Source organism: Mesocricetus auratus, unplaced genomic scaffold (assembly GCF_017639785.1).
Source record: "Mesocricetus auratus isolate SY011 unplaced genomic scaffold, BCM_Maur_2.0 Super-Scaffold_100004, whole genome shotgun sequence".
Classification (NCBI taxonomy): domain Eukaryota; kingdom Metazoa; phylum Chordata; class Mammalia; order Rodentia; family Cricetidae; genus Mesocricetus; species Mesocricetus auratus.
The window spans coordinates 58,877,352-58,897,531 of NW_024429189.1; the positions used below are offsets into that span (position 1 = coordinate 58,877,352).

Sequence of the window (20,180 nt, forward strand, 5' to 3'; positions counted from 1 at the left end):
TCTTCAGGTGAGGAGAGTGTGAAAGCCTCAGCAGCCACAGTTTCCTTTGTAGGCATAGGCATGAGCCTCATCCCAGTGACCATGTGGCAGCCGCTGAGCAGGGGGTAGTGGTGGAGCCCTGTACTGCGCCAGTGGCATTAAGACCCCATTGAGGGCTGGAGAGATGGCTCAGAGGTTAAACGCACTGACTGCTCTTCCAGAGGACCTGAGCTCTTCCTGAGGACCTGAGTTCAATTCCCAGCAACCACATGGTGGCTCACAACCATCTGTAATGAGATATGGCGCCCTCTTCTGGCATGCAGATATGAATGCAGGCAGAATACTGTATACATAATAAATAAATAAATAAATAAATAAATAAATAAATAAATAAAAAGACCCCGTTGAGCCCACAGCTCATGACCACGTCTCACCTGGGACACTCCACCTAGCTCGCACACAGGGGATTAGAACCTTCTCTGTCGTCCTTCCCAGAGAATCTGGTAGCTAACAGGTCTCGGAAGTATCATGGTGGTGTGGTGGGTATCTGCCCACAGAGTATCAGGGTTTCCCATGGTATAGACAGCACATGAAGGTTGGACCTGAACTACTACTTTGAGTTCTACTCAACATAAGACACACGCTTGGCCTAGAGCATAGACAGAGTCCTGACCGCAGGCCCTATGGGAGGCCCAGGTCACATCAGAACCTGTTCACACTGGTACACACACCGTTCACACCTGTACACACCCGCTCACACCCGCTCACACCTGTACACACCCGCTCACACCTGTTCACACCTGTTCACACCTGTACAGGGAATGTGGAGCAGCACCTGCATTTTTCTGTGGCTTCTTTATTAGGCTGTTCAGGCATGGATGCCCAACTCACCTCCCCCCCAGTGGCCTGAGCACCCAACCCTTTACAACCCCGGTGTGGTAGAAGTCCCTCCCTGGCACCCCAGGAATCCCAGAAAGGAGGAGGCTGGAGCAGGTCCTCAGGATGCCAGAGTCTGGATGCAGGTGAGCTAGGAACAGCCTTCCTCAGACCTGAGCTGAGAGGAGGCATCATTTAATGCAAGGCAGCCAGAGAGCACAAGAGTTCAGGACATTTATTTCACGTCACACAGCTGTACATTGTCTATAAATAATGCAGAGCTGAAATATTTACATTCATCTCCTGTCCAGTCCATATCTTCCTCCTGGCACTGAAGCCAGGAGACACTGCCTACAGACAGGCACACATGCTGGACTCAATTTGGCTGTGACCCACCCTTCCCTGGCTCTTAGGCGGAGTAGCTGGTGGTCGCTGGAAGACCATCACCCTCACCCCTCTGTCATCTCATGCCAAAGACCAGGAAGATCGCTGTAAAAATCCCAACTGAGCGCATGGCAGCCCCTCGGGAACACTATTTCACCGCTGGAGTTGGGGCAGGCAGCAGCATGGCCTGCAGCCAGTTCAGGAATTGTGTGAGGAAGCAGCTTACTCCAGCTTCCCTTGAACCCGCCTTTCCTCCTCCTGCCCAGCACTCAGCCAGGAAGGCTGGCCCCGAGTATCTCTCATTTCCCAGAGTGGAGCTGTCAGGTCACAGAGGATGGGGAAGAGAGCCCTAGACTGGAGGGAGTAAGGACAAGGACAAGGAACCACAGTGCAGGCGTCTCAAGGACACTCAGTGGTGGGCTCACAGTGGCCCCACAGACACACTTTCTGGAGCCCTGAGGGGCTAGGAGGTTTGTCTGCTATTAGAGGAAGAGAAGGTAATGGGACCAGCTTAGCCCCGTGACAGACACACACACAAAGACACATTCAGACATAAAATGAAACCAGCTAAACCGTGGGGAGGAACTTGCAGAGAACACACACACACCATCCCCTTCTCTGTCACAGCAGCTTTGGCGCAGAAGAGCAGCAAGAGGTGAGGGTGACCCCTGGGCTGGGCCAGCTGTGTGACCCTCTCTATCAGCTAGAGACAGGCCGAGGTGGGGCCCGGAGGTCTTCTTCGCTGCTACGAACTGCAGCCACATACGAGAAGAGACACAACACAGAGTAGCAGATCTCGTGGGCCTATAGGGAACAGAAGATCAGCCACACTGAGACTCCCACACCGGCATGGGTGGAGGCTCAGCCCAGAGTGCAAGGCCTGCCCTAACACTAGCACAGGCCTCTGGGCTGAGTGAGCCTCAAGCACGTCTTTGGAAGCTTCTCTCATGGGAGAGGAGTCAGCACAAGTACATCTCACAGGATGAAGGATGTATTTCATGGAGCTGAGCCAGCGGCTCTAGACCAATCCCCCATGAGGCCCACCCCTCCCGTGCGACTTCCCGGGGCCCTCTGCACTCCGGCCTGTTGTGGCTGACGCGCACTCACCATTGGGGTCTTGTACTTGTGGCTCACCACTTCTTTAATTTCAGGAACTAAAACCGGACGGGCAAGAGACAAAACAGAAAGTTCAAAACTAAGAGCAACAGCGCCATATTCCCCCAGGTGGCAGCGCCCAGTACCGGGCTCCCCTTCCCTGTGTCCCCTCACAGTAGCTGCAATGGCTTCGGCTATGACAAGCAGAGGCTGCCCTGTCCAGCCAGAGGCAGACTCTACAAAGAGACATCTGGAGTCTGTCGTGGCTCTTTACTTAACAGCTGGGATCTACACACTTCTTTGGTGCCCGAGGTGGAGAGCTGGCCATTCTCCAGCCCAGTTACAGCCACTGTCCAGGGCTTGTGAGGAGTTGCAGTAGGGAGGAGAGTGGTCTCTAGCCTGTGCCTCACCTTGCTGAGAGCTCAGGGACTCATCCTTGTCACCAGAGCACACAAATCTAGTCGTGATAAATATTCCCTCCCACAACCCCCACACAGAGGGTCATAAGATTGTATGAGGTAGCAGAATATTAAACCCATCATTGACTTGGAGGTGTCCTTCCCTGTGAGGTAGGAGGGTCTTGGGTCTGCCCGTGTGAGGGAGAGCGTCAGAGGGCTCTGGAGCAGACGCACTGAGAGGAGAGACAGGCGAGGACGGCACCCAGGTGGAGGTAGGGGGAGCGTCAGGCAAATACACACATGTCCACAGCCCAGAATGCAAGATTCGGACCCCATCCCAGCCATGCAGGGACTGTGCCCGGCCAGAGGAAGGAGTAGGGTCCCCCAGGTTCAGCCATCAGTGAGACTGGGAGGAGGGCATGGCATCCCCCGGGGCGGGGGCAGAAAACGCAGAATGAGAGTTGGCCACACCTTCTTCTGACCCTGGGAGGTAGAATCCCCGGAACCCAGTGTTAGCATGAAATACACTCATCAAAGGCAGAGCAAGAAGCCCCAGATCATTCTCCTGAGCTGGAAGAGTTCCCCAAGTATCTCTCTGGCAAAAGAGAGAAGGGAGCACAGTGAAGAGAACTCAGAACAGTGAGCCAGCACAAGGGGGAGGGGCTCTGGGGAGGAAGAGTGGGAGAGGAGGGGAGACCACCGGCCGTGGAAGCAGCTAGGTTGGCTGAAAGGAGCCCACCCACCCACTGCAGGGTCCGAGGCTGGGGCCTGGGGAAAGGCAGCACGAGCCGAGCCGAGGTCACTTTACCTGCTGGAGAACGAAGGTTTTCATAGCAGCGGTGAGGGGCACAAAAGAGTGCAGCACACACAGCAGGAGCTCAAAGCCCGGGGGAGACCCCACACCATCCCTGAGTGCTGCTGGGGCTGGCTCCCGCTCCCAGACACTCCTGCCCCTTCTGCCTCTGAGGCCCACCAGGCTTCTCTGGCCTCAGCTGAGTCTGCCTGTGATGCCTCATGCTCTCCTCCAGAACAGAGACCAGGTGGGACCCAGAGTGGCGCCAAGGAGGCTGGGTGGACACTGTTGGGGTGCTAGAGACATGGCGGCAGGCAACATGGACACAACAGAGCTTGAGGGTCCCCAGTCTGCTCTGCCCCAGAACTTTCTGACCACTGGCTGATCAAACCAGGAAAGGGCACTAATCAGTACCAGTCCTAGGCTGGTAACCTGTCCAAGGCTCCCTGCTCTTCAGGACCACTGGCTATCCTGTCTTCATCCTTCCCTTCTGTCTTCACAGGGCTCTTTCTTCCCTGTCACTCTCGCTCCTCCTGCCCTCTCTGCAGAGGCTTTTGTCCCCACTAGTCCCTCCTCTGGAGCTCCAAGGTTTGAGTTACTGCCATGTGAGTCCAGACCTAAGAGCAAAATAGTGTAATTACCAAATTCTTCCAGGACAAAGACGCCTCGAACTGTATTGCACTTTTTAATGTGATTCAGCTCTATGAAAACCTGCAAGAGAGGGAGGGAGGGGGGCGTAAGGCCCAAAGGCTCCACCCCTGCCCCATAGAGCCCACTCTCCCAGCTACAGCCCCATGCCCCCCAAGGAAACCTAGTTCCCAAAGGGAGGACATAAGAATCCACACACACACAGTCGAAAGCGCTAAGAAGCGAAGAAAGCAGAAAGGGCAAGTACCTTCCGCTCCTGGCCGGAGGAGAAAGCATGGGAGAGAAATGAAGGCATTAGTTTTAATGGTCAAACCCAACCCAAAGGCTCCTCCGCTGGCCTGGGATGCCCACCCATGCCCTCTGCCTAGGGCAGCACCCATAGGACACGGTGCCCAGGGGTCTCTGACTCAGCCCATCATGTCGCTACCCTTCCATACATCCTCCTCCGGCGCAGAGGGCTGGCACGGGTGCAAAGCTCCCCTCAGACTGTCCTTAGGGTGGGAGGTGATCTTATCTTCCTTGACACGGGATCCAGGACCTCCCAAGAAGTTTGCAGTAACATTAATAACAGCTATCATGTGCTAAGCACTGACTTGGCATTTTACAAAATTGTATCTACCTCGTACAGTCTAAAGCATTGTCTCCATCTTACAGATGGGAAAGAAATAGGATCAGAACATTTCATTGTTCATGAATAAAGCTGGGCCTCAGATCCAAGGACATTCTGACTCCAAGTCTGTGCTTTTCCCATCTGTTATTCCAAGTTGCATAACCACGCTGTGAGAGCCAAAGCTTTGTCCATCCCAACTGCAGGCTGTATGACAGAAGCTGGGTCAAGCCACAAGCCAGTGCTCCATTATCAATTCAGACCATGGAGTCAGATGTAAGTCAGCCTTCACTATTACTCTCTGTAGGATGCTACTTTTAGGAGCCAAGCCTTCCGGTGCAGGGCAGTTTGGATACGGTGTGGAATTGTTAATGCGAAAGGCCTGGGATGGGGAACACAGAGCTGGACAAGGAGGTGGGCAGGGTGTCTGGGTGTCTAAGAGTCCATCTTTCCCTGGGAGGGGGCAGCCTTGAAAGGAGATCAGAGGCCACCTCTCCAACACCTTCATGGTCCAAAAAGGACAAAGGCACGACCCCTCAGATCTTCATGGATATCCTGCCACACTAGGTCCCAGATTGGAAATATACTAATAGAAGAACATGACAGATATCTGGGCAATCACTTAGTTATTTCGTAATGTATCTAAACTTCCCAGCTAAACTGGCAAGGAAGGACAAAGCCACATCGAAGTCAGATATCCGCCTCCCCTGAGTTTCTGTTGCTTGCTTGGCCAGGGGCTTCAGGATATCAATATTGGGACCTAGTTCAGAGCCTTGGGGACACGAGGGGAGGGGAGGAAAGGCACTTATGTGAGGGAGGAGTCAGAGCCGGGAACGGACCTGGGATGATGCGCTGGCCTCAGAGGGAATTAGCTTAAGGAAAGTCCACTGAGAGAAAAAGTAGCACTGTGTTAAAAGACCAAGAGGAAAAAGACGTCAGCTCCTAGGGTGGAATCACAGTAAAGAAGGGTCCTGAAGCAGCACTCCCCCATCAAAGGGAGGGCAGGAGGCCTGTGGGGCAGGGCAGAGGAGGGACACCCAGAGGGAGAGAAAGGACAAGAGTCAGCAGAAGGAAAAGGCAAACACCCATACTTTGAGAGGACAGGCAGACAGACACACACACATACAGACACACAGGGGTCAGGCACACTAGAAGTACACAGATCAGCCACTCTAGACTCTCAAAGCAAACCACCAAGCAAAGCACACCCTGGGCGTACAGGAAGGCAGAGACACGCAAGAGGGGCCGAGTGAGACGCTCCCACTCACACTGTGTGAGCAGTGGCTGGGCAGCACAGCCAGCAAGCCTCACTCTCTTTCCCAGTTCTCAACACAGGCTCCCTGCTGCATCTGCTCAGAGCCTGGTGGTCTCACCGAGGTTACTGCGCCCTCCCCTTTGGTTTCTCTCTTGCTCCAGCCATTCACCTCTCTCTGGCCCAAGGCTCTGCTCTCGCTCTTGCTCACTGGGAGAGCACCAAGAGCCTGGAAACTGATCTTATTATAGGCAAAACACCAGGGCCAGGAGGCCTCGTGCTGCTGCTTGTGCCTACCTGGTTGTGCATGAACTTGAGATTGATCCCTTCCAGGGTGACTTGAAGCAAGCCACCCTCTCCAGTCTTCATGTCCTGCACAGGGAACTCACCACCTAGTTCAGGCCCTGTGGTAAGGAGGGAGGTGTCAGCTAGCTGGTGAGGTGGGGAGTCCCACAGCCCAACCTCGTAAGCAGGTCTCTGTAGCCGGGAGGAGGGCTCTGTGGGGGCGGGCAGCTCCTCACCGGGCTTGATGCTCTGCTGCCGGGCGGCTGCACGCTCCATGCTGTCCTTCACGCAGTAGTATAGCTCCCGACACTGTAGCACAGGGAGGGGATAGCCTGTAATAGGAGCCCTTTCAGGGCTCTGTGTTCCCTAGGTTACCACTATCAGAGGCTAAGGGCAATGCCAGGACTCAGGGCCAGCATAAGTTATTCCACAAGAGAGCTGGAAGCCAAAGAGAGGCTGTAGGTGTGGGTTTTGGATTTTTAACTTTCCAGTGAGAAACTCTGCACTTAGTCCTAAATGCCTGTCCAACCCCCAGCTCAAACAGAGACCCGAGTACCTTTTTAGTATAGAACTTGTTGAGCTGGGTCTCAGAGCCGTTCCTACGCCACAAACACAAGACCTTGGTCTTGGGACAGTAGGTCATGTTGATGAGCTTCTCATACCACCAACGCTCATACACTGTCCCAATGTTACTACGTAACACCACACAGTCATCGCACACCTGGAGAGATGCAGAGCATAGATCAGGGGCTCTGTCAGTGTTTCCCACCCCAGGCCACACTACACGTGTCCCACAGGGAGAAGAGGGCATGACTGACCCTAGGAGCAGCCCTAGTTTATATCCTCTGCCCAATACTCAGGGTCCCCACTGGACACACTGGCTGTTAGAAGTATTACTGACAGAAATGGATTCTTGAAAGAAGCCTGTGTACAAACAGGCACATTGTCCAAATCAGACTGTGCCACCTCATACTTGCTTTCTAGACCAAAGATCCCAAGTGGATCTCCTGCCTCCACCTTATAATCATGTGGAGAAATCAGTTCTGATATCAAACACAGGGCAGGCTTAACCAAGGAGAAAAAGTTGGAGCCAGTAAATTTTCTACCCTTAGCTCTTCTCTACTCCTATAAAATGCTTTTATAATTATATAAGTGATACAAGAACAATGGTTATTACATAAAAATTACTGAATATAGAATGATAAATGCTAAGAAGCAAGGTCCCCTTCCTATACTTTTCTTGTTCAACAGTCCCCTCCAGGTGAACTCAGCCAGATAGTTTCAGTTATTGTAGAGACACTGTGGCATGCTGGGTAAGAGCAGGTCTAAGGTCATACTGCTAGGGTTGAGATCCTAGCTCTGCCATACTTAGTTACATCATGTTGAGCCAGCTCTTCTGTTGATATCTTCTCACGGCTAAGGAGGGGCCCGCTGACAGTAATAACTACATTAAAAGTGTAATAACATCCATAGCAGGGTGGTGGTGGCATATGCCTTTAATCCCAGCACTCAGGAGGCAGAGGCAGGTGGATCTCTGTGAGTTCGAGGCCAGCCTGGTCTACAGAGCGAGTTCCAGGACAGCCTCCAAAACAATACAGAGAAACCCTGTCTCGAAAAAACAAACAAAAAAATCCATAAATTTCCTTTTTGTTTTGTTTTTTGAGATAGTGGCTCACTCTATATACTCCTGACTATCCTGGAACTTGCTATATACAGACCAAGCTGGCTGCAAACTCACAGAGCTCATCCTGCCTGTGCCTTCCAAGTGATGGGTTTAAAGGAGTGCACCACTATGCCTAGCACAATATGCATAAAGTTGTTCATGTGCATCAGAAGCCAGGTACAGATCTGGGGACATAGCTCAGCAATAGAGCACTTGCACACAGAAAGCACCCAGTTAGCTACTGTGACAATCTGGTTATGACACAAAAATCCAATAATTAGCAGTGAGATAGCTCAGCAAGTAACAGTGCTTGCTGAGCAAACACAGAGACTTGAGTTTGATCCCCCAATCCCACATAAACACGGGACAAGAGAGAACCAACTCCATAGTTATCCATGCACATGTGGTAGCACATACATTCACACACAAATAATAAATAAATTACTATATATAATTATTGTTAACATATTGATGCTTTTTGAATCTTTCTCCATCCAAGGCCTCTCTTCTCTGTTCCTGACCACTCTTTTTCTGGTTATCTCATATACAGGACCAGAAACACCATTCTTCCAAACTGGGCATGTACTCCTTCTAAGTCTTTATTGTAGCAAAGGGCGACATCGCCTACACAGGTGCCCGAGTCAGAAGTGCAGGAGGAACACACGGCCCCCTGTTCTGAAGCAGGAGTGCATATGGCAGCGTGGCTGAGAAGGAAGCAATATATCCCCACAGAACATCAGAACTTGGCTAGCTGTTTCTCAGAGCTGAGGGCTAACATGGAAACGTCACACAGCCCAGCTAGGGTGAGACCCTGTGTCATAAACACCCCCATGCACTTAAAAGGGGATACAAATGAACCCTATAAACACAGAGAAATGAACCTATGAAGCCACAGTAGTAAATACATATTTAGAAGATATCCTGGCCAAAACATTGAATCTGAAATTAAGCATCTCTACTGGGCTAATAGTTTATGAGAAATACAAATAATTGAGAAATGTGTCAGTGTTCAAGGAGATGTGATCATCAGAGTCTAGATGCCCTATAGGCAGAAACTGAATTTCTCCAGCAAAATAACTGCTGATGGGTGGAATCTATGTTAGAACATGCTTGAGAATAATAACTATCAAAGCTGGGCATGGGGGTGCACATCTTTAATCCCAGCACTCAGGAGGCAGAGGAAGTTGGATCTCTGTGAGTTTGAGGCTAGCCTGGTCTACACAGTGAGTCCCAGGTCAGCTATGGCTATACTGTAAAACACTGTTTCAAAAAGAAAGGAAGGAAGAAAGGAAGGAAGGAAAGAAGAAAGGAAGGAAGGAAGGAAGGAAGGAAGGAAAGAAGGAAGGAAGGAAGGAGAAGGCATGGCAAGGCAAGGCAAGAAAAGAAAAGAAAAGAAAAGAAAAGAAGAGGTTTGCCACCAAGGCTGCAGACCTGAATCTGAGTCTGAGACCAAGTCCATACGGTGGGATGAGAAAACCAACTTATGTAAACTGTCCTGTGACCTCCACACACATGCTGTGACACACACATATAAATAAATGTAAAAGTTTTTAAAAAGGAAAGAAAGAAAAGACAAAAAAGTTCTTTTTATCCTATCATAAAGAAGTATCTGGAAATACTGAGTGAAAAAACAAGGTAAAATCACACTACTATAACCCAGACCAATATATTCTAGTGTACACTGATCTACTACCTTTCCATGAGAAAGGGGAAAATAATAATTTATGTCTACATCTTTTGTTTTGTTTTGTTTTGAGACAGGGTTTCTCTGTGTAATAGTCCTGGCTGTCCTGGAACTCACTCTGTAGACAGGCTGGCCTCCAATTCAATGAGATCCGCCTGCCTCTGCCTCCTGAGTGCTGGGATTAAAGGCTTGCGCCACCACCACCACCACCACCACCTGGCTATGTTCACATCTTACTGCTTACCTGCCTACAATCTCCTGGAGGATGCAAAGGAGACAACAATTACTTGTAGAATGAAAGGATTAGGACAGTAGAAAACAATGGAAGTGGGGATTAGAATACATGCCAGACACCACCCAAGTATATCATTTTCTAGTGTTCTGATTCATGGACAATGCAATTATGTCACACATCCAATATTGATAAAAGAAATGGTGAAGAACCATCTAGTTATTTAATTATTTGCATAATAACTTGATAAATTAATGATAAATGGATTGTGAGGATAAATGATAAGTAGGAAACAAAATCTAGCATTCATTGGTCTAGAAGCTTCCTGTGTCTTTGAAATATTCTTCTGGCTCTCCAACATGAAACTAGAACTCACTTCCATGAAAAAGATGTCTCCATTTGTGTCTGTCCCTGCATGTACCACAAACGTCTGCTTCTTCATGTGCCGGCTGCCACTGGACCGGATGGAGAGATCACGTCCACTCTGAGGGAAAAGAGATGCTTAGAGAAATTCAGAAGCTGCCCTTACACACAGATCTGAATAAAAATGCCTCACTTAGCAATTAAATTCCTAACAGTTTCCTTAGCACAATCCCCTCACACCCCGCCACCCCAGGCAGGGTTTCTCTGTATAGCCCTGCCTGTCCTGGAACTCACTCTGTAAACCAGGCTGGCCTCAAACTCAGAGATCTGTCTGCCTCTGCCTCAGGAGTGATGGGATTAAAGGCGTGGGCTACCATGCCCAGCACTTAGTACAATCTATCTGCTAGCCAATGGCCATAGGGAAGGCCCAAGGACTTTTTGGAGTCAGGGTCCCTATGTCTCTTCAAAATTGAAGATCTCAGTAAGTTTGAGGCCAGCCTTGTCTACAAAGTGAGTTCCAGGACATCCAGGGCTGTTGCACAGAGAAACCTTGTCTTGAAAAACAAACAAACAAAAATTTGAAGACCTCAAAGAACATCTGTTTATGTGAGTTATAGTTATACCCACTATTCTAGAAACAGTAATAACATTTTAAACTTCGTTAATTCATTTAAAAATAATTTGGTTTAGTCAGGCAGTGGCTGGCTAGATTTCTTTAATCTCAGCACTCGGGGAGGCAGAAGCAGGTGGATCTCTGTGAGTCTGAGACCAGCCTGGTCTACAGAGCGAGTTCCAGGACAGCCTCCAAAGCCACAGAGAAACCCTGTCTCGAAAAAACAAAAAAAATATATATATATATTTATCCTAATAACAGCAATAATGATTTGCAAATCTCCTTAATATTTGGTTTAGAAGAAAGTTTCATTCTTGGGCTGGGCGTGGTGCCACACACTCAAGAGGCTGAGGCAGGGAGATCACAAGTTGGAGGCCAGCCTGGGCTACATTAAAAACACCATTAAAGAGAAAAAGGAAGGAGCAATAAACATGGAGGAGCTGACCCTGGTGTACACTGTCATCTCTGCATTGAGAGCAGGGACCAGAGGATCAGAAGTTTAAGATCAGCTGAGTGGTGGTGGTGCATGCCTTTAATACCAGCACTTGGGAGGCAGAGGCAGGCCTGGTCTACACACAGAGTTCTAGGCCAACCAGTGCTACATAGTGAGACCTGTCTCAAAAATAAAATAGAACAAAATGAAATAAAATAAGAGTTGGCAAGATAGTTCAGCAGGCAAAGGAGCGTGGCAACCTGGTTTTGGCCTCTGGCATCCACATAGTAGTAGAGAACTCAGCGGCTTGTCCTCTAACACACATGCACACAAACAAATAAAAATCCAATTAAAAAGAGTCATCTTTGTCTAAAAAAATAAATGTAGCTGAGTGTGATGGCACACACCTTTAACCCCAGCACTCGGGAAATAGAGGCAGGAGGATCTCTGTGAGTTTGAGGCCAGCCTGGTCTATATAGCAAGCTCTAGGACAGTCAGAGCTGCTACTTACTGAGATGCTTTGTCAATAAGGAGACAGAGAGAACAGCTAAATTATCATACCTGCTTCGCTCTCAAGATACTGAGTGTGTGGCTTAGCTAAGGAACATAAAGAAAATGTGACTTTGCAGGTGGGCATTGGAAAAAGACGATTTCTAAAGGCCTCTTCAGGTAAGCAGGTGTAGTCTTTGCTGCTATGCCTTGCTGACCTAGAACTTGATCTCTACACCAGGCTGGCCTCAAACTCACTGCAACTGTCCTCTGCCTCCTGAGCACTGGGGTTAGCAGCATTATCAGTGGCAGCTGAGAAGTGGCAGTTTATTAGAGCTGCAATGTTTTTGGTTTTTCGAGACAGGCTTTCTCTGTATTGTTTTGGAGGCTGTCCTGGAACTCACTCTGTAGATCAGGCTGGCCTCGAACTCACAGAGATCCGCCTGCCTCTGACTCCCAAGTGCTGGGATTAAAGGCGTGCACCACCAACACCTGGCACATTTTTGTTTTTGATGTAACTTTTACCCTTATTTGTATTTGTAACATCATATAGTATATTGGAAAGATACTAACCAAATATTAGTACCTCATTATATCATATTTAAAAATCACATTCATTACATCATCAACTCATTAGAAAAGCCTTAAAATATTAGAAAGCTGGCCAGGCATAGGGGTATATACCTTTAATCTCACTACTTGGGAGACAAAAGTGGGTGGATATCTGTGACTCTGAGGCTAGCCAGAAGTATATAGTGAAACTCTGTTTTTTTTAAAAAAAAGGAAAGTTTCACACCAAAAAAACAGTTTTTCCAGAATTCTCATTTTTACTTAAAAATTTGCTCTTATCATTGACAACACACATTGTCAACTGTTCATCTTCAAAGAACTGGTTCACCGTATTGCTTTTAGAAAAAAGGTTTGCCAACTCAATCTGATAGTCATAGAGGAAATGATGCTTCATGGACCGAGCTAGCTTTTCACCTGTCACAGACTGCTTTTCCTCACAAAAGCCAACACACTGGGTTTGCAGCAGAAATGCTTTATGTACACATCCCATTTCATTACAGAGGCTATTAAAAAGACATATAAGCGATGGTTAACATTTAATAAATGCAATGTTTTTCATTGCTTTGTCAAGGGCATTCATAAGTGAAAGTGGCTTTTCAATTTTTATTATTTTATTTTAATTTTATGTGTATGAGTGTTTTGCCTGCATGTATACATGGGCACACATATGTGTCTTGTGCTGGGATTAAAGGCATGTGTCACGACCACCCAACTAAAAAGTCAGTTTTAAAAAGTCAGTTTCAGGGCCCAGAGAGATAGCTCAGCAGCTAAGAGTACTGGCTATTCTTCAGAGGACTGGGGTTTGAATTCCATCACCCACATGATGGCTAACAACCAACTGTAACTCCAATTCCAGGGGATCTGACACACTCTTCTGTACTCCTTGGGTACCAGGAACACACATGTTGCACAGACATCCATAGCCAGATTAGATACATAAAATAATAAAAATTTTTCAAAATTGTAAAACACAGTTTCAGGCTAAAATAAATAAATCAATCTGAGTAATAGGATTGCTGGTATTCAGCATGAAACTGATGTTATTTATTTTAATTTTTTTGGATTTTATTATTTAATGTGTGTTAGTATTTATGTGCATTGTTACATGACTGGTGCTCTTGGAGGTCAGATGAGGGTGGGTACTAAGTCCTCTAGAACTGGAGTTACAGTTGTGAGCTACCATGTGGGCATTGGGAATTGGACCCAGGTTTTCTGGAAGAAAACAAGAGCTCTTAACCACTGACCCAACTCTTTAGCCTTTAAATTACATTTTATTTACTTATTAATTCATTCGATCATTTTGTGTGTAGGTGTGGGTGTGTGAGTAGGTGTGTGGGGGGAGGGCATGTGTGTGCCATGAAGTTCATGTGACATCAGAGGACAGCTTGCAGGAGACGGTTCCCTCCTTCTACCACGTGGGTCCCAGGGATCAAGCTTAGGTTGCCAGGTTTAGCAGCCAGTGCCTTTACCTACTAAGCCACATTATCAACTCAAAACTGTCTTTTTTCCCCACCCCTCAGAGTCAGGGTTCCTCTGTGCAGTCCTGGCTGCCCTAGAACTTGTTCTGTAGACCAAGCTGGCCTCGGACTCAGAGATTCATCTGCCTCTGCCTTCTGAGTGCTGGGATCAAGGGCATGCACCACCATGCCGAGTTTTGTTTTTTTTTGTTTTTTTTAAGATTTATTTATTTATTACATATACAGTGTTCTGCCAGAAGAGGGCACCAGATTGAATTGTAGATGGTTGTAAGCCACCATGTGGTTGCCGGTAATTGAACTCAGGACCTCTGGAAGAGCAGTCAGTGCTCTTAACCTCTGAGCCATCTCTCCAGCCCCCATGCCGAGTTTATAAAACTGTATTTTTAAAGAAGTAAAATGCATGGATGTGAGGCCGGGCAGTGGTGGCACACGCCTTTAATCCCAGCACTCGGGAGGCAGAGGCAGGCGGATCTCTGTGAGTTCGAGGCCAGGCTGGACCGACAGCCTCCAAAACAATACAGAGAAACCCTGTCTCATAAAAACCAAAAAAAAAAAAAAAAAAAAAAATGCATGGATGTGAGGGTAGGACTCACACAGTTTAGTCATGATAGTAGTGTGCCAACAGTCTGTACAGGACTACTTTTGCAGTTCTGGTACAAATATTAACCAGTTAAGAGAGGCATTTTAGCTGGGCGTTGGTGGCACATACCTTTAATCTCAGTGCTCAGGTGGCAGAGGCAGAGGCAGGCGGATCTCTGTGAGTTCAAGGCCAGCCTGGTGTACAGATCGAGTTCTAGGACAGCCAGAGCTGTTACACAGAAAAACCCTGTTGTTTGTTGTTGTTTTGTAAAGATGCATTTTAGTGTTGTGATGAGAACAGATTTCATCTGGTAGATGCCCAGACATCCACAGACCTTATGTGGAAACCATGATACTATGGTAGCTGGAGTCCTGAGAGTCCCAACACTGAACAGAAGGCTAAAACCTCACCTGGCCTTCTGCCCCACTCTCAAAGCCAGGGATTACCTGGACTGCATAGTGACATGGCAAGCAGTGTTCCATGTGGAAACTCCGAAATAGGGAAGGATGACAAGCAGAACAGAAGAGGCCCAAGGGATGGTCTGATATGCTCACCAGATTGGTCAGCTGATCAAGCACCTCATTGATTTGCTGGCTGTATACAAGACCAATGTGGGACTTTCCCATTAGGCGCCGGACTTTCTTCCTGATGTCATTCTTGTTCACCTGGAAAGCCAAGACAGGGGTCTTAATAAATGATCTGCTCTCTTCCCAACTGAGGCAGACACAAAAAAAGTCTTATTTCCGCATATCTATCTGAGAGATGGAATTCTGAAAAACTGTATCACTGACTACGACGAAACTTTTTCAATTGTGTATTCTGTCCTGTGGAATTCAAGCATAGAAGAAACCTTATAACACAAGAAATGCTGGTTAGGTTTTGTCAATTTGACATGAGCTGGAGATACCTGGGAAGAGGGACTCTCAACTGAGAAAATGTCTCCATAAGACTGGCCTGTAGATAAGCCTGAGGGGCATTTTTAAATTAATGACTGATGTGAGGAACCCAGCACACTGTTGGCAGTGCCCCCCCTGGGCATTCGTCCTGGGATGTATAAGAAAGCAGGCTGAGCTGGGAGGTGGTGGCCACGCCTTTAATCCCAGCACTTGGAAGGCAGAGACAGGTTGATTTCTAAGTTCCAGGCCAGCCTGGTTTACACAACAAGTTCCAGGGCAGCCAGAGCTACCCAAACACTCTCTCAAAAAACCAAAACACACACACACACACACACACACACACACACACACACACACACACACACACACACACACACACAAAGGCTTTTTGTGCCCATGTTGCTTTTGGCCCTCATGCTTAGAACAGCAACAGAAACTTAACTAAGACACAAGACCAATCAAGTCAAAAAGCTTAAGCACCATCTCCATATTTGGGCAATGGATCCCTTCACAGTCAGAGCTAGGGAGACAAGGAGAAACTCAGGGAGGCTCTTATTTCCTGCCACCACCAACCCAAACCATTCTCTTTCAGCAAACTCTTCTGATTGGTAATACATTTTTCCACAGCTAAAGACATGAAACATAGACAACTCAAACTAGGATTTATCATTATTTTGTAATAGTGGATATATTTTCTTTTTGACAAGATTTTAAGTAATTTTATTTGGTCTTGAACTTACAGCAAAGGCTGGCCTTGAATTCCTGATCCTCCTGCCTCTATTTCCCAAGGGCCTTATTTACTGGCATGAATAATATGTCTTATTAGGCAGCTTTTTCCAGCGATAGAAAATTATTCATGACAACAGGCTGACACTGAAAATAAATTCTGAGCTCCTGAAGTTTTTATAATATACACTGGAAAAAATGAATTCAATCAGTTGTATTCTAAGGGGAGTTCTACTGTATCCTAAAACAACTTAGCCAAGAGAGCACACATAAAATTGAAAGTAGACAAGTACCAAGTGATAATCCATTACCTCTGTAACAGTCATTAACAAAAGTCTGGCAGCTTCAGTTAAATGGACACTGGGTAAGCTGGCAGAGAGGCCTTGGACTTTAGTTAGGAAGAGAGACCCAGTCAGATACTTTGACAGTTTCCAACTGTTCCAGAATTTAGGCAACAAGTCTTGCCCTTCTGGCATCAGTGACAGCTTGACATAAGCAAAATCCACATTACCTTCATCAGTAGCATATAGGATATGAGGTTGTGCAACAGCGTGGCCAGTAAACGATCTTCATCATCCTCCAGGCGCTTCCGGTCATGTTCTCCTAGGGACAGGTACCTAAGCAGAAGACGAGGCACAAGTTACAACTCAGGTGGGAGACCACAAAACACAGTGGAAAGAACTAAAGAGGGATATTTTCATATCTTTCCTAAGTCCCGTACCTGTCGATCATTTCCTGAGGGCCCTGGTCCATACCCATCCCTTCTCTTTCCAACATCACAGCATCTAAGAATGCATCTTCCCAGAATTGCATTTGGTCCCATAAAGTAGAACGCTCTTTGCCTGTGTAGAATAATGTTATTTCTTGGGTGGGAGGCATGGCTTATTTAACATTTAAAGAATATAGTTGCCAAATGAAAAGATAGTAAGCCCCAGATAAAACAAGGTCATTCTAAATTCCAGGGCAATGGAAACCAAACCTTTCTCCCAGATCTAATATATTTTGCCACCAACCCCAGAGGCCTCCAAGCGAGGCTCAGCCCTTCCCAAGCAGGAAGAATGAACACATCACACAAAGAAAAGCAGTTACTTATAGAAAAGGTCTCCATAGCAGCATCCTCTAACTGGTCCCACATCGATCCTTTGTCCCTTCCTGCCAATTTGTAAGCAGGAAGGGACATGGTAGCAAGAGGAAAGAAATGAGACAGAAAGACATAGCCTGTTGATTAATACCAAAACCCAGTTTCACCAAGTTTTCAGCCCCTGCTTATCCCACAGATTCCTTGGTTCAGATTTTAAAATGCTATTTGGACTGGTGAGATGGCTTAGTAGGTAAAGGTGCTTGCTGTCAAGCCTGAGTTCAATCCCTAGAGTCCACATGGGGGGAGGAGGAAGGAAAGAACCCACAAGTCCTCTGACCACCACATGTGTGCACAGCACATGCCACCCCATGAAATAAATAAATATTAAAAAGAAGTTTGAAATGCTATCTGAGGGCAGAATTTATATCAGCAGAAAGCCAAGCAGCTGCTGTTCAGTGCTACCCTCTCCCATGGCTGAGCCCAGCTTTCTTCTAATGCAAGGGGCCTTGCCAGTCTATTTCTTACCTAGTAGTCCCTCATAGAGATAGACTCGCTGGCTTACGTCTTCGGAAGAGCGAACTGGACTGCCAGCCAGCTTCTCCTTTGGCTTCAAGCTATGGGCTTTACCCTAGAAAGACAAGGCAGGTCAGATGCCAGATAGAGACAAAGTAAACCAGGTACCTCACTGAAAGGCTCACACACTAAGTAGACATCATCCACTAACAACACAATCACCCTTGTCTCTGATACTGTGTTTGGCTAAAAGTCATCCCGATAATCCCTGTTACTACTTCCTAAAGCAAGAAATGAAGACCTCGTTGTGACTTCCCTTTATTCCCTTTATTAGAGCTGTGCCTGCCTCTAATCCATCTTGTGGGAGGCAGGAAAGGAGGATCAGTAGGTCCTTTATAGCAAGTTTGAGGTCAGCCTGGGATCCTGTCTTATACCCTCACCCCACAAAACAAGGTAAAGTTTTTGTAGTAGCATGGCACTTTAGAAAGAATGCAGAGTTTGAAGTCAGAATGACCAAGGTTCAGATCCCTACTATTTATTTTTTAGTTCCTAAGGATCATTTTCCTTGTCTATATAGGAACATTATAATATCTACCTCACAGAACTGGAGAAATGATTAAATTAACTAACTTGTTTTTCTTCATAAATATTTTCATTTTATGTGCATTGGTGTTTCGCCATGGGTGTCAGGTCCCCTGGAACTAGAGTTAGAGACAGTTGTGAGCTGCCATTGGGAATTGAACTTGAGTCCCCTGAAAGAGCAGTTAGTGTTCTTAACCACTGAGCCATCTCTCCAGCCCTGCTAACTTGTTTATTTATTTAATGTGTGCATATGTGCAAGTGCCTGAGTACATGATGGCCCAAGTGAATATCAGGAGTCTCCTTCCATTACTTTCTACATTATACACACACAAATCAAACAAGAAAAGCCTTTGTTGAGCCAAGAAATTTAAGTAACCTTTCTCACCTCAATTGTACAAACCCCCCTTGTTCACCAGCACAGGACAGGTAAGGCTGTGTGGTAGGAAGGACTAGAAAAAGTGGCCCACAGTGACCTTCACCCCCCAGAGTGACTGACCAGCACCCCACCAAAGTGACCAGCACCCCACCAGAGTGACACTCATATTTGTTTTAACATCCAAAATCAAAGCACAATTAAGGAATTTTTCAAAAGATTTAACTTTTTCATGATTTATTTTTATCTTATTTGCATTGGTGTTTTGCCTGCATATATGTATTAATGAGGGCATTGGATCCCTTGGAATGGAGGTTACAGACAGTTGTGAGCTGCCATGTGGTGTTGGGAATTGAACCTAGGTCCTCTGGAAAAGCAGCCAGTGCTCTTAACTGTTGTGTCATCTCTCCAGCCCTAAATGGATTTAAAAGACTTTTAAAGTAACACTTACTAATTTTCACATGTGTGGCTGAGGAGGGGATTTACAGATTTGCCATGGCATGCATGTGTAGGCCAGAGAACACGTTTTAGGAGTTGGTTTTCTCTTTTTACCATGAAGTTCCAAGGATGGAACTCAGGTAAGAGCCTTTACCATCTTCCAGGCCCCACCCATTTTTTGACAGGATCTTACCATGTAGCAGGCTAGCCTCACACTTAAGATCCTTCTACCTCCCCTCGAGGAGGAGGATCACAGGCATGAGCCATGAGCTACCACATCCAGCTGGAAGAATCTTTTTTTTTTTTTGGTTTTTCAAGACAGGGTTTCTCTGTGGCTTTGGAGGCTGTCCTGGAACTAGCTCTGTAGACCAGGCTGGTCTCAAACTCACAGAGATTCGCCTGCCTCTGCCTCCTGAGTGCTGGGACTAAAGGCGTGCACCACCACTGCCTGGCTTGGAAGGATCTTTTAAACACTTTTTTTTTTAAAGGATCTTTAAACACTCTTATTAAAACAGTCTCTGTGCCGGGCGGTGGTGGCGCACGCCTTTAATCCCAGCACTTGGGAGGCAGAGGCAGGTGGATCTCTGCGAGTTTGAGGCCGGGCTGGACCGATAGCCTCCGAAACAATACAGAGAAACCCTGTCTCGTAAAATCCAAAAAAAAAACCAAACAAACAAAAAAAAACTAGTCTCCTTAGGCTCAGAGAGTTAAACTCCATAACTTGAGTGACCCTGCTAACTCTTAACTCTATCTCGGCCTCCATTGGCTCTACTTGGCACAGACATATTGAAGGACCTAGAGACACAAATAAGCACCAGTGGGGGTGGGGGTATGACTTCCTTTAGAGTGTATCCTCCACTTTCCTCTATAGACAAAAGGACGGAAAAGCTGTTGTGGAGGATATCCACTGTCATCTTAAAAAGTGGCATATGTATCAGAGTAGATAGCTCTGTCTAAAGAGCAGGTGTTTGCTGCAAAGCAGAGCGGTGAGATAGGAACTGAGTGATTTGTTTCATGTGGGTGTGGGGCACACACTTGCAATCCCACACTTGGGAAACTGAAGCAGAAGGATCATAGGCTCAAGGCCAGTCTGGGTTGTGTGGGGGGGAGTCATCACAGCTGCAGCAAGCCTCGCTGGGTGACTATGGC

The 20,180-nt window shown here is 47.0% G+C and overlaps 1 protein-coding gene across 50 annotated transcripts in view; it reads right to left on the bottom strand.

The window, feature by feature from the left end:
* Nucleotides 1–1,075: 1,075 nt before the first annotated feature.
* Nucleotides 1,076–20,180, bottom strand: part of Madd (MAP kinase activating death domain) — a 45,132-nt gene continuing 26,027 nt past the window's right edge. For 18 of the 50 annotated variants that reach the window (XM_040745794.1, XM_040745793.1, XM_040745788.1 and 15 more), the window contains 13 exons: nucleotides 17,651–17,753; nucleotides 17,134–17,196; nucleotides 16,766–16,886; nucleotides 16,556–16,661; nucleotides 14,977–15,087; nucleotides 10,273–10,380; nucleotides 6,874–7,038; nucleotides 6,554–6,626; nucleotides 6,330–6,436; nucleotides 4,421–4,429; nucleotides 4,167–4,236; nucleotides 2,347–2,393; nucleotides 1,076–2,043 (listed from right to left, as the gene is read on the bottom strand). In XM_040745794.1, the coding sequence (XP_040601728.1) occupies nucleotides 1,939–2,043; nucleotides 2,347–2,393; nucleotides 4,167–4,236; nucleotides 4,421–4,429; nucleotides 6,330–6,436; nucleotides 6,554–6,626; nucleotides 6,874–7,038; nucleotides 10,273–10,380; nucleotides 14,977–15,087; nucleotides 16,556–16,661; nucleotides 16,766–16,886; nucleotides 17,134–17,196; nucleotides 17,651–17,753 (1,188 nt within the window). In that variant the 3' untranslated portion in view covers nucleotides 1,076–1,938. The remainder of the gene's footprint in view (nucleotides 2,044–2,346; nucleotides 2,394–4,166; nucleotides 4,237–4,420; nucleotides 4,430–6,329; nucleotides 6,437–6,553; nucleotides 6,627–6,873; nucleotides 7,039–10,272; nucleotides 10,381–14,976; nucleotides 15,088–16,555; nucleotides 16,662–16,765; nucleotides 16,887–17,133; nucleotides 17,197–17,650; nucleotides 17,754–20,180) is intronic. The other 32 variants (XM_040745809.1, XM_040745807.1, XM_040745808.1 and 29 more) reach the window with 4 other exon arrangements.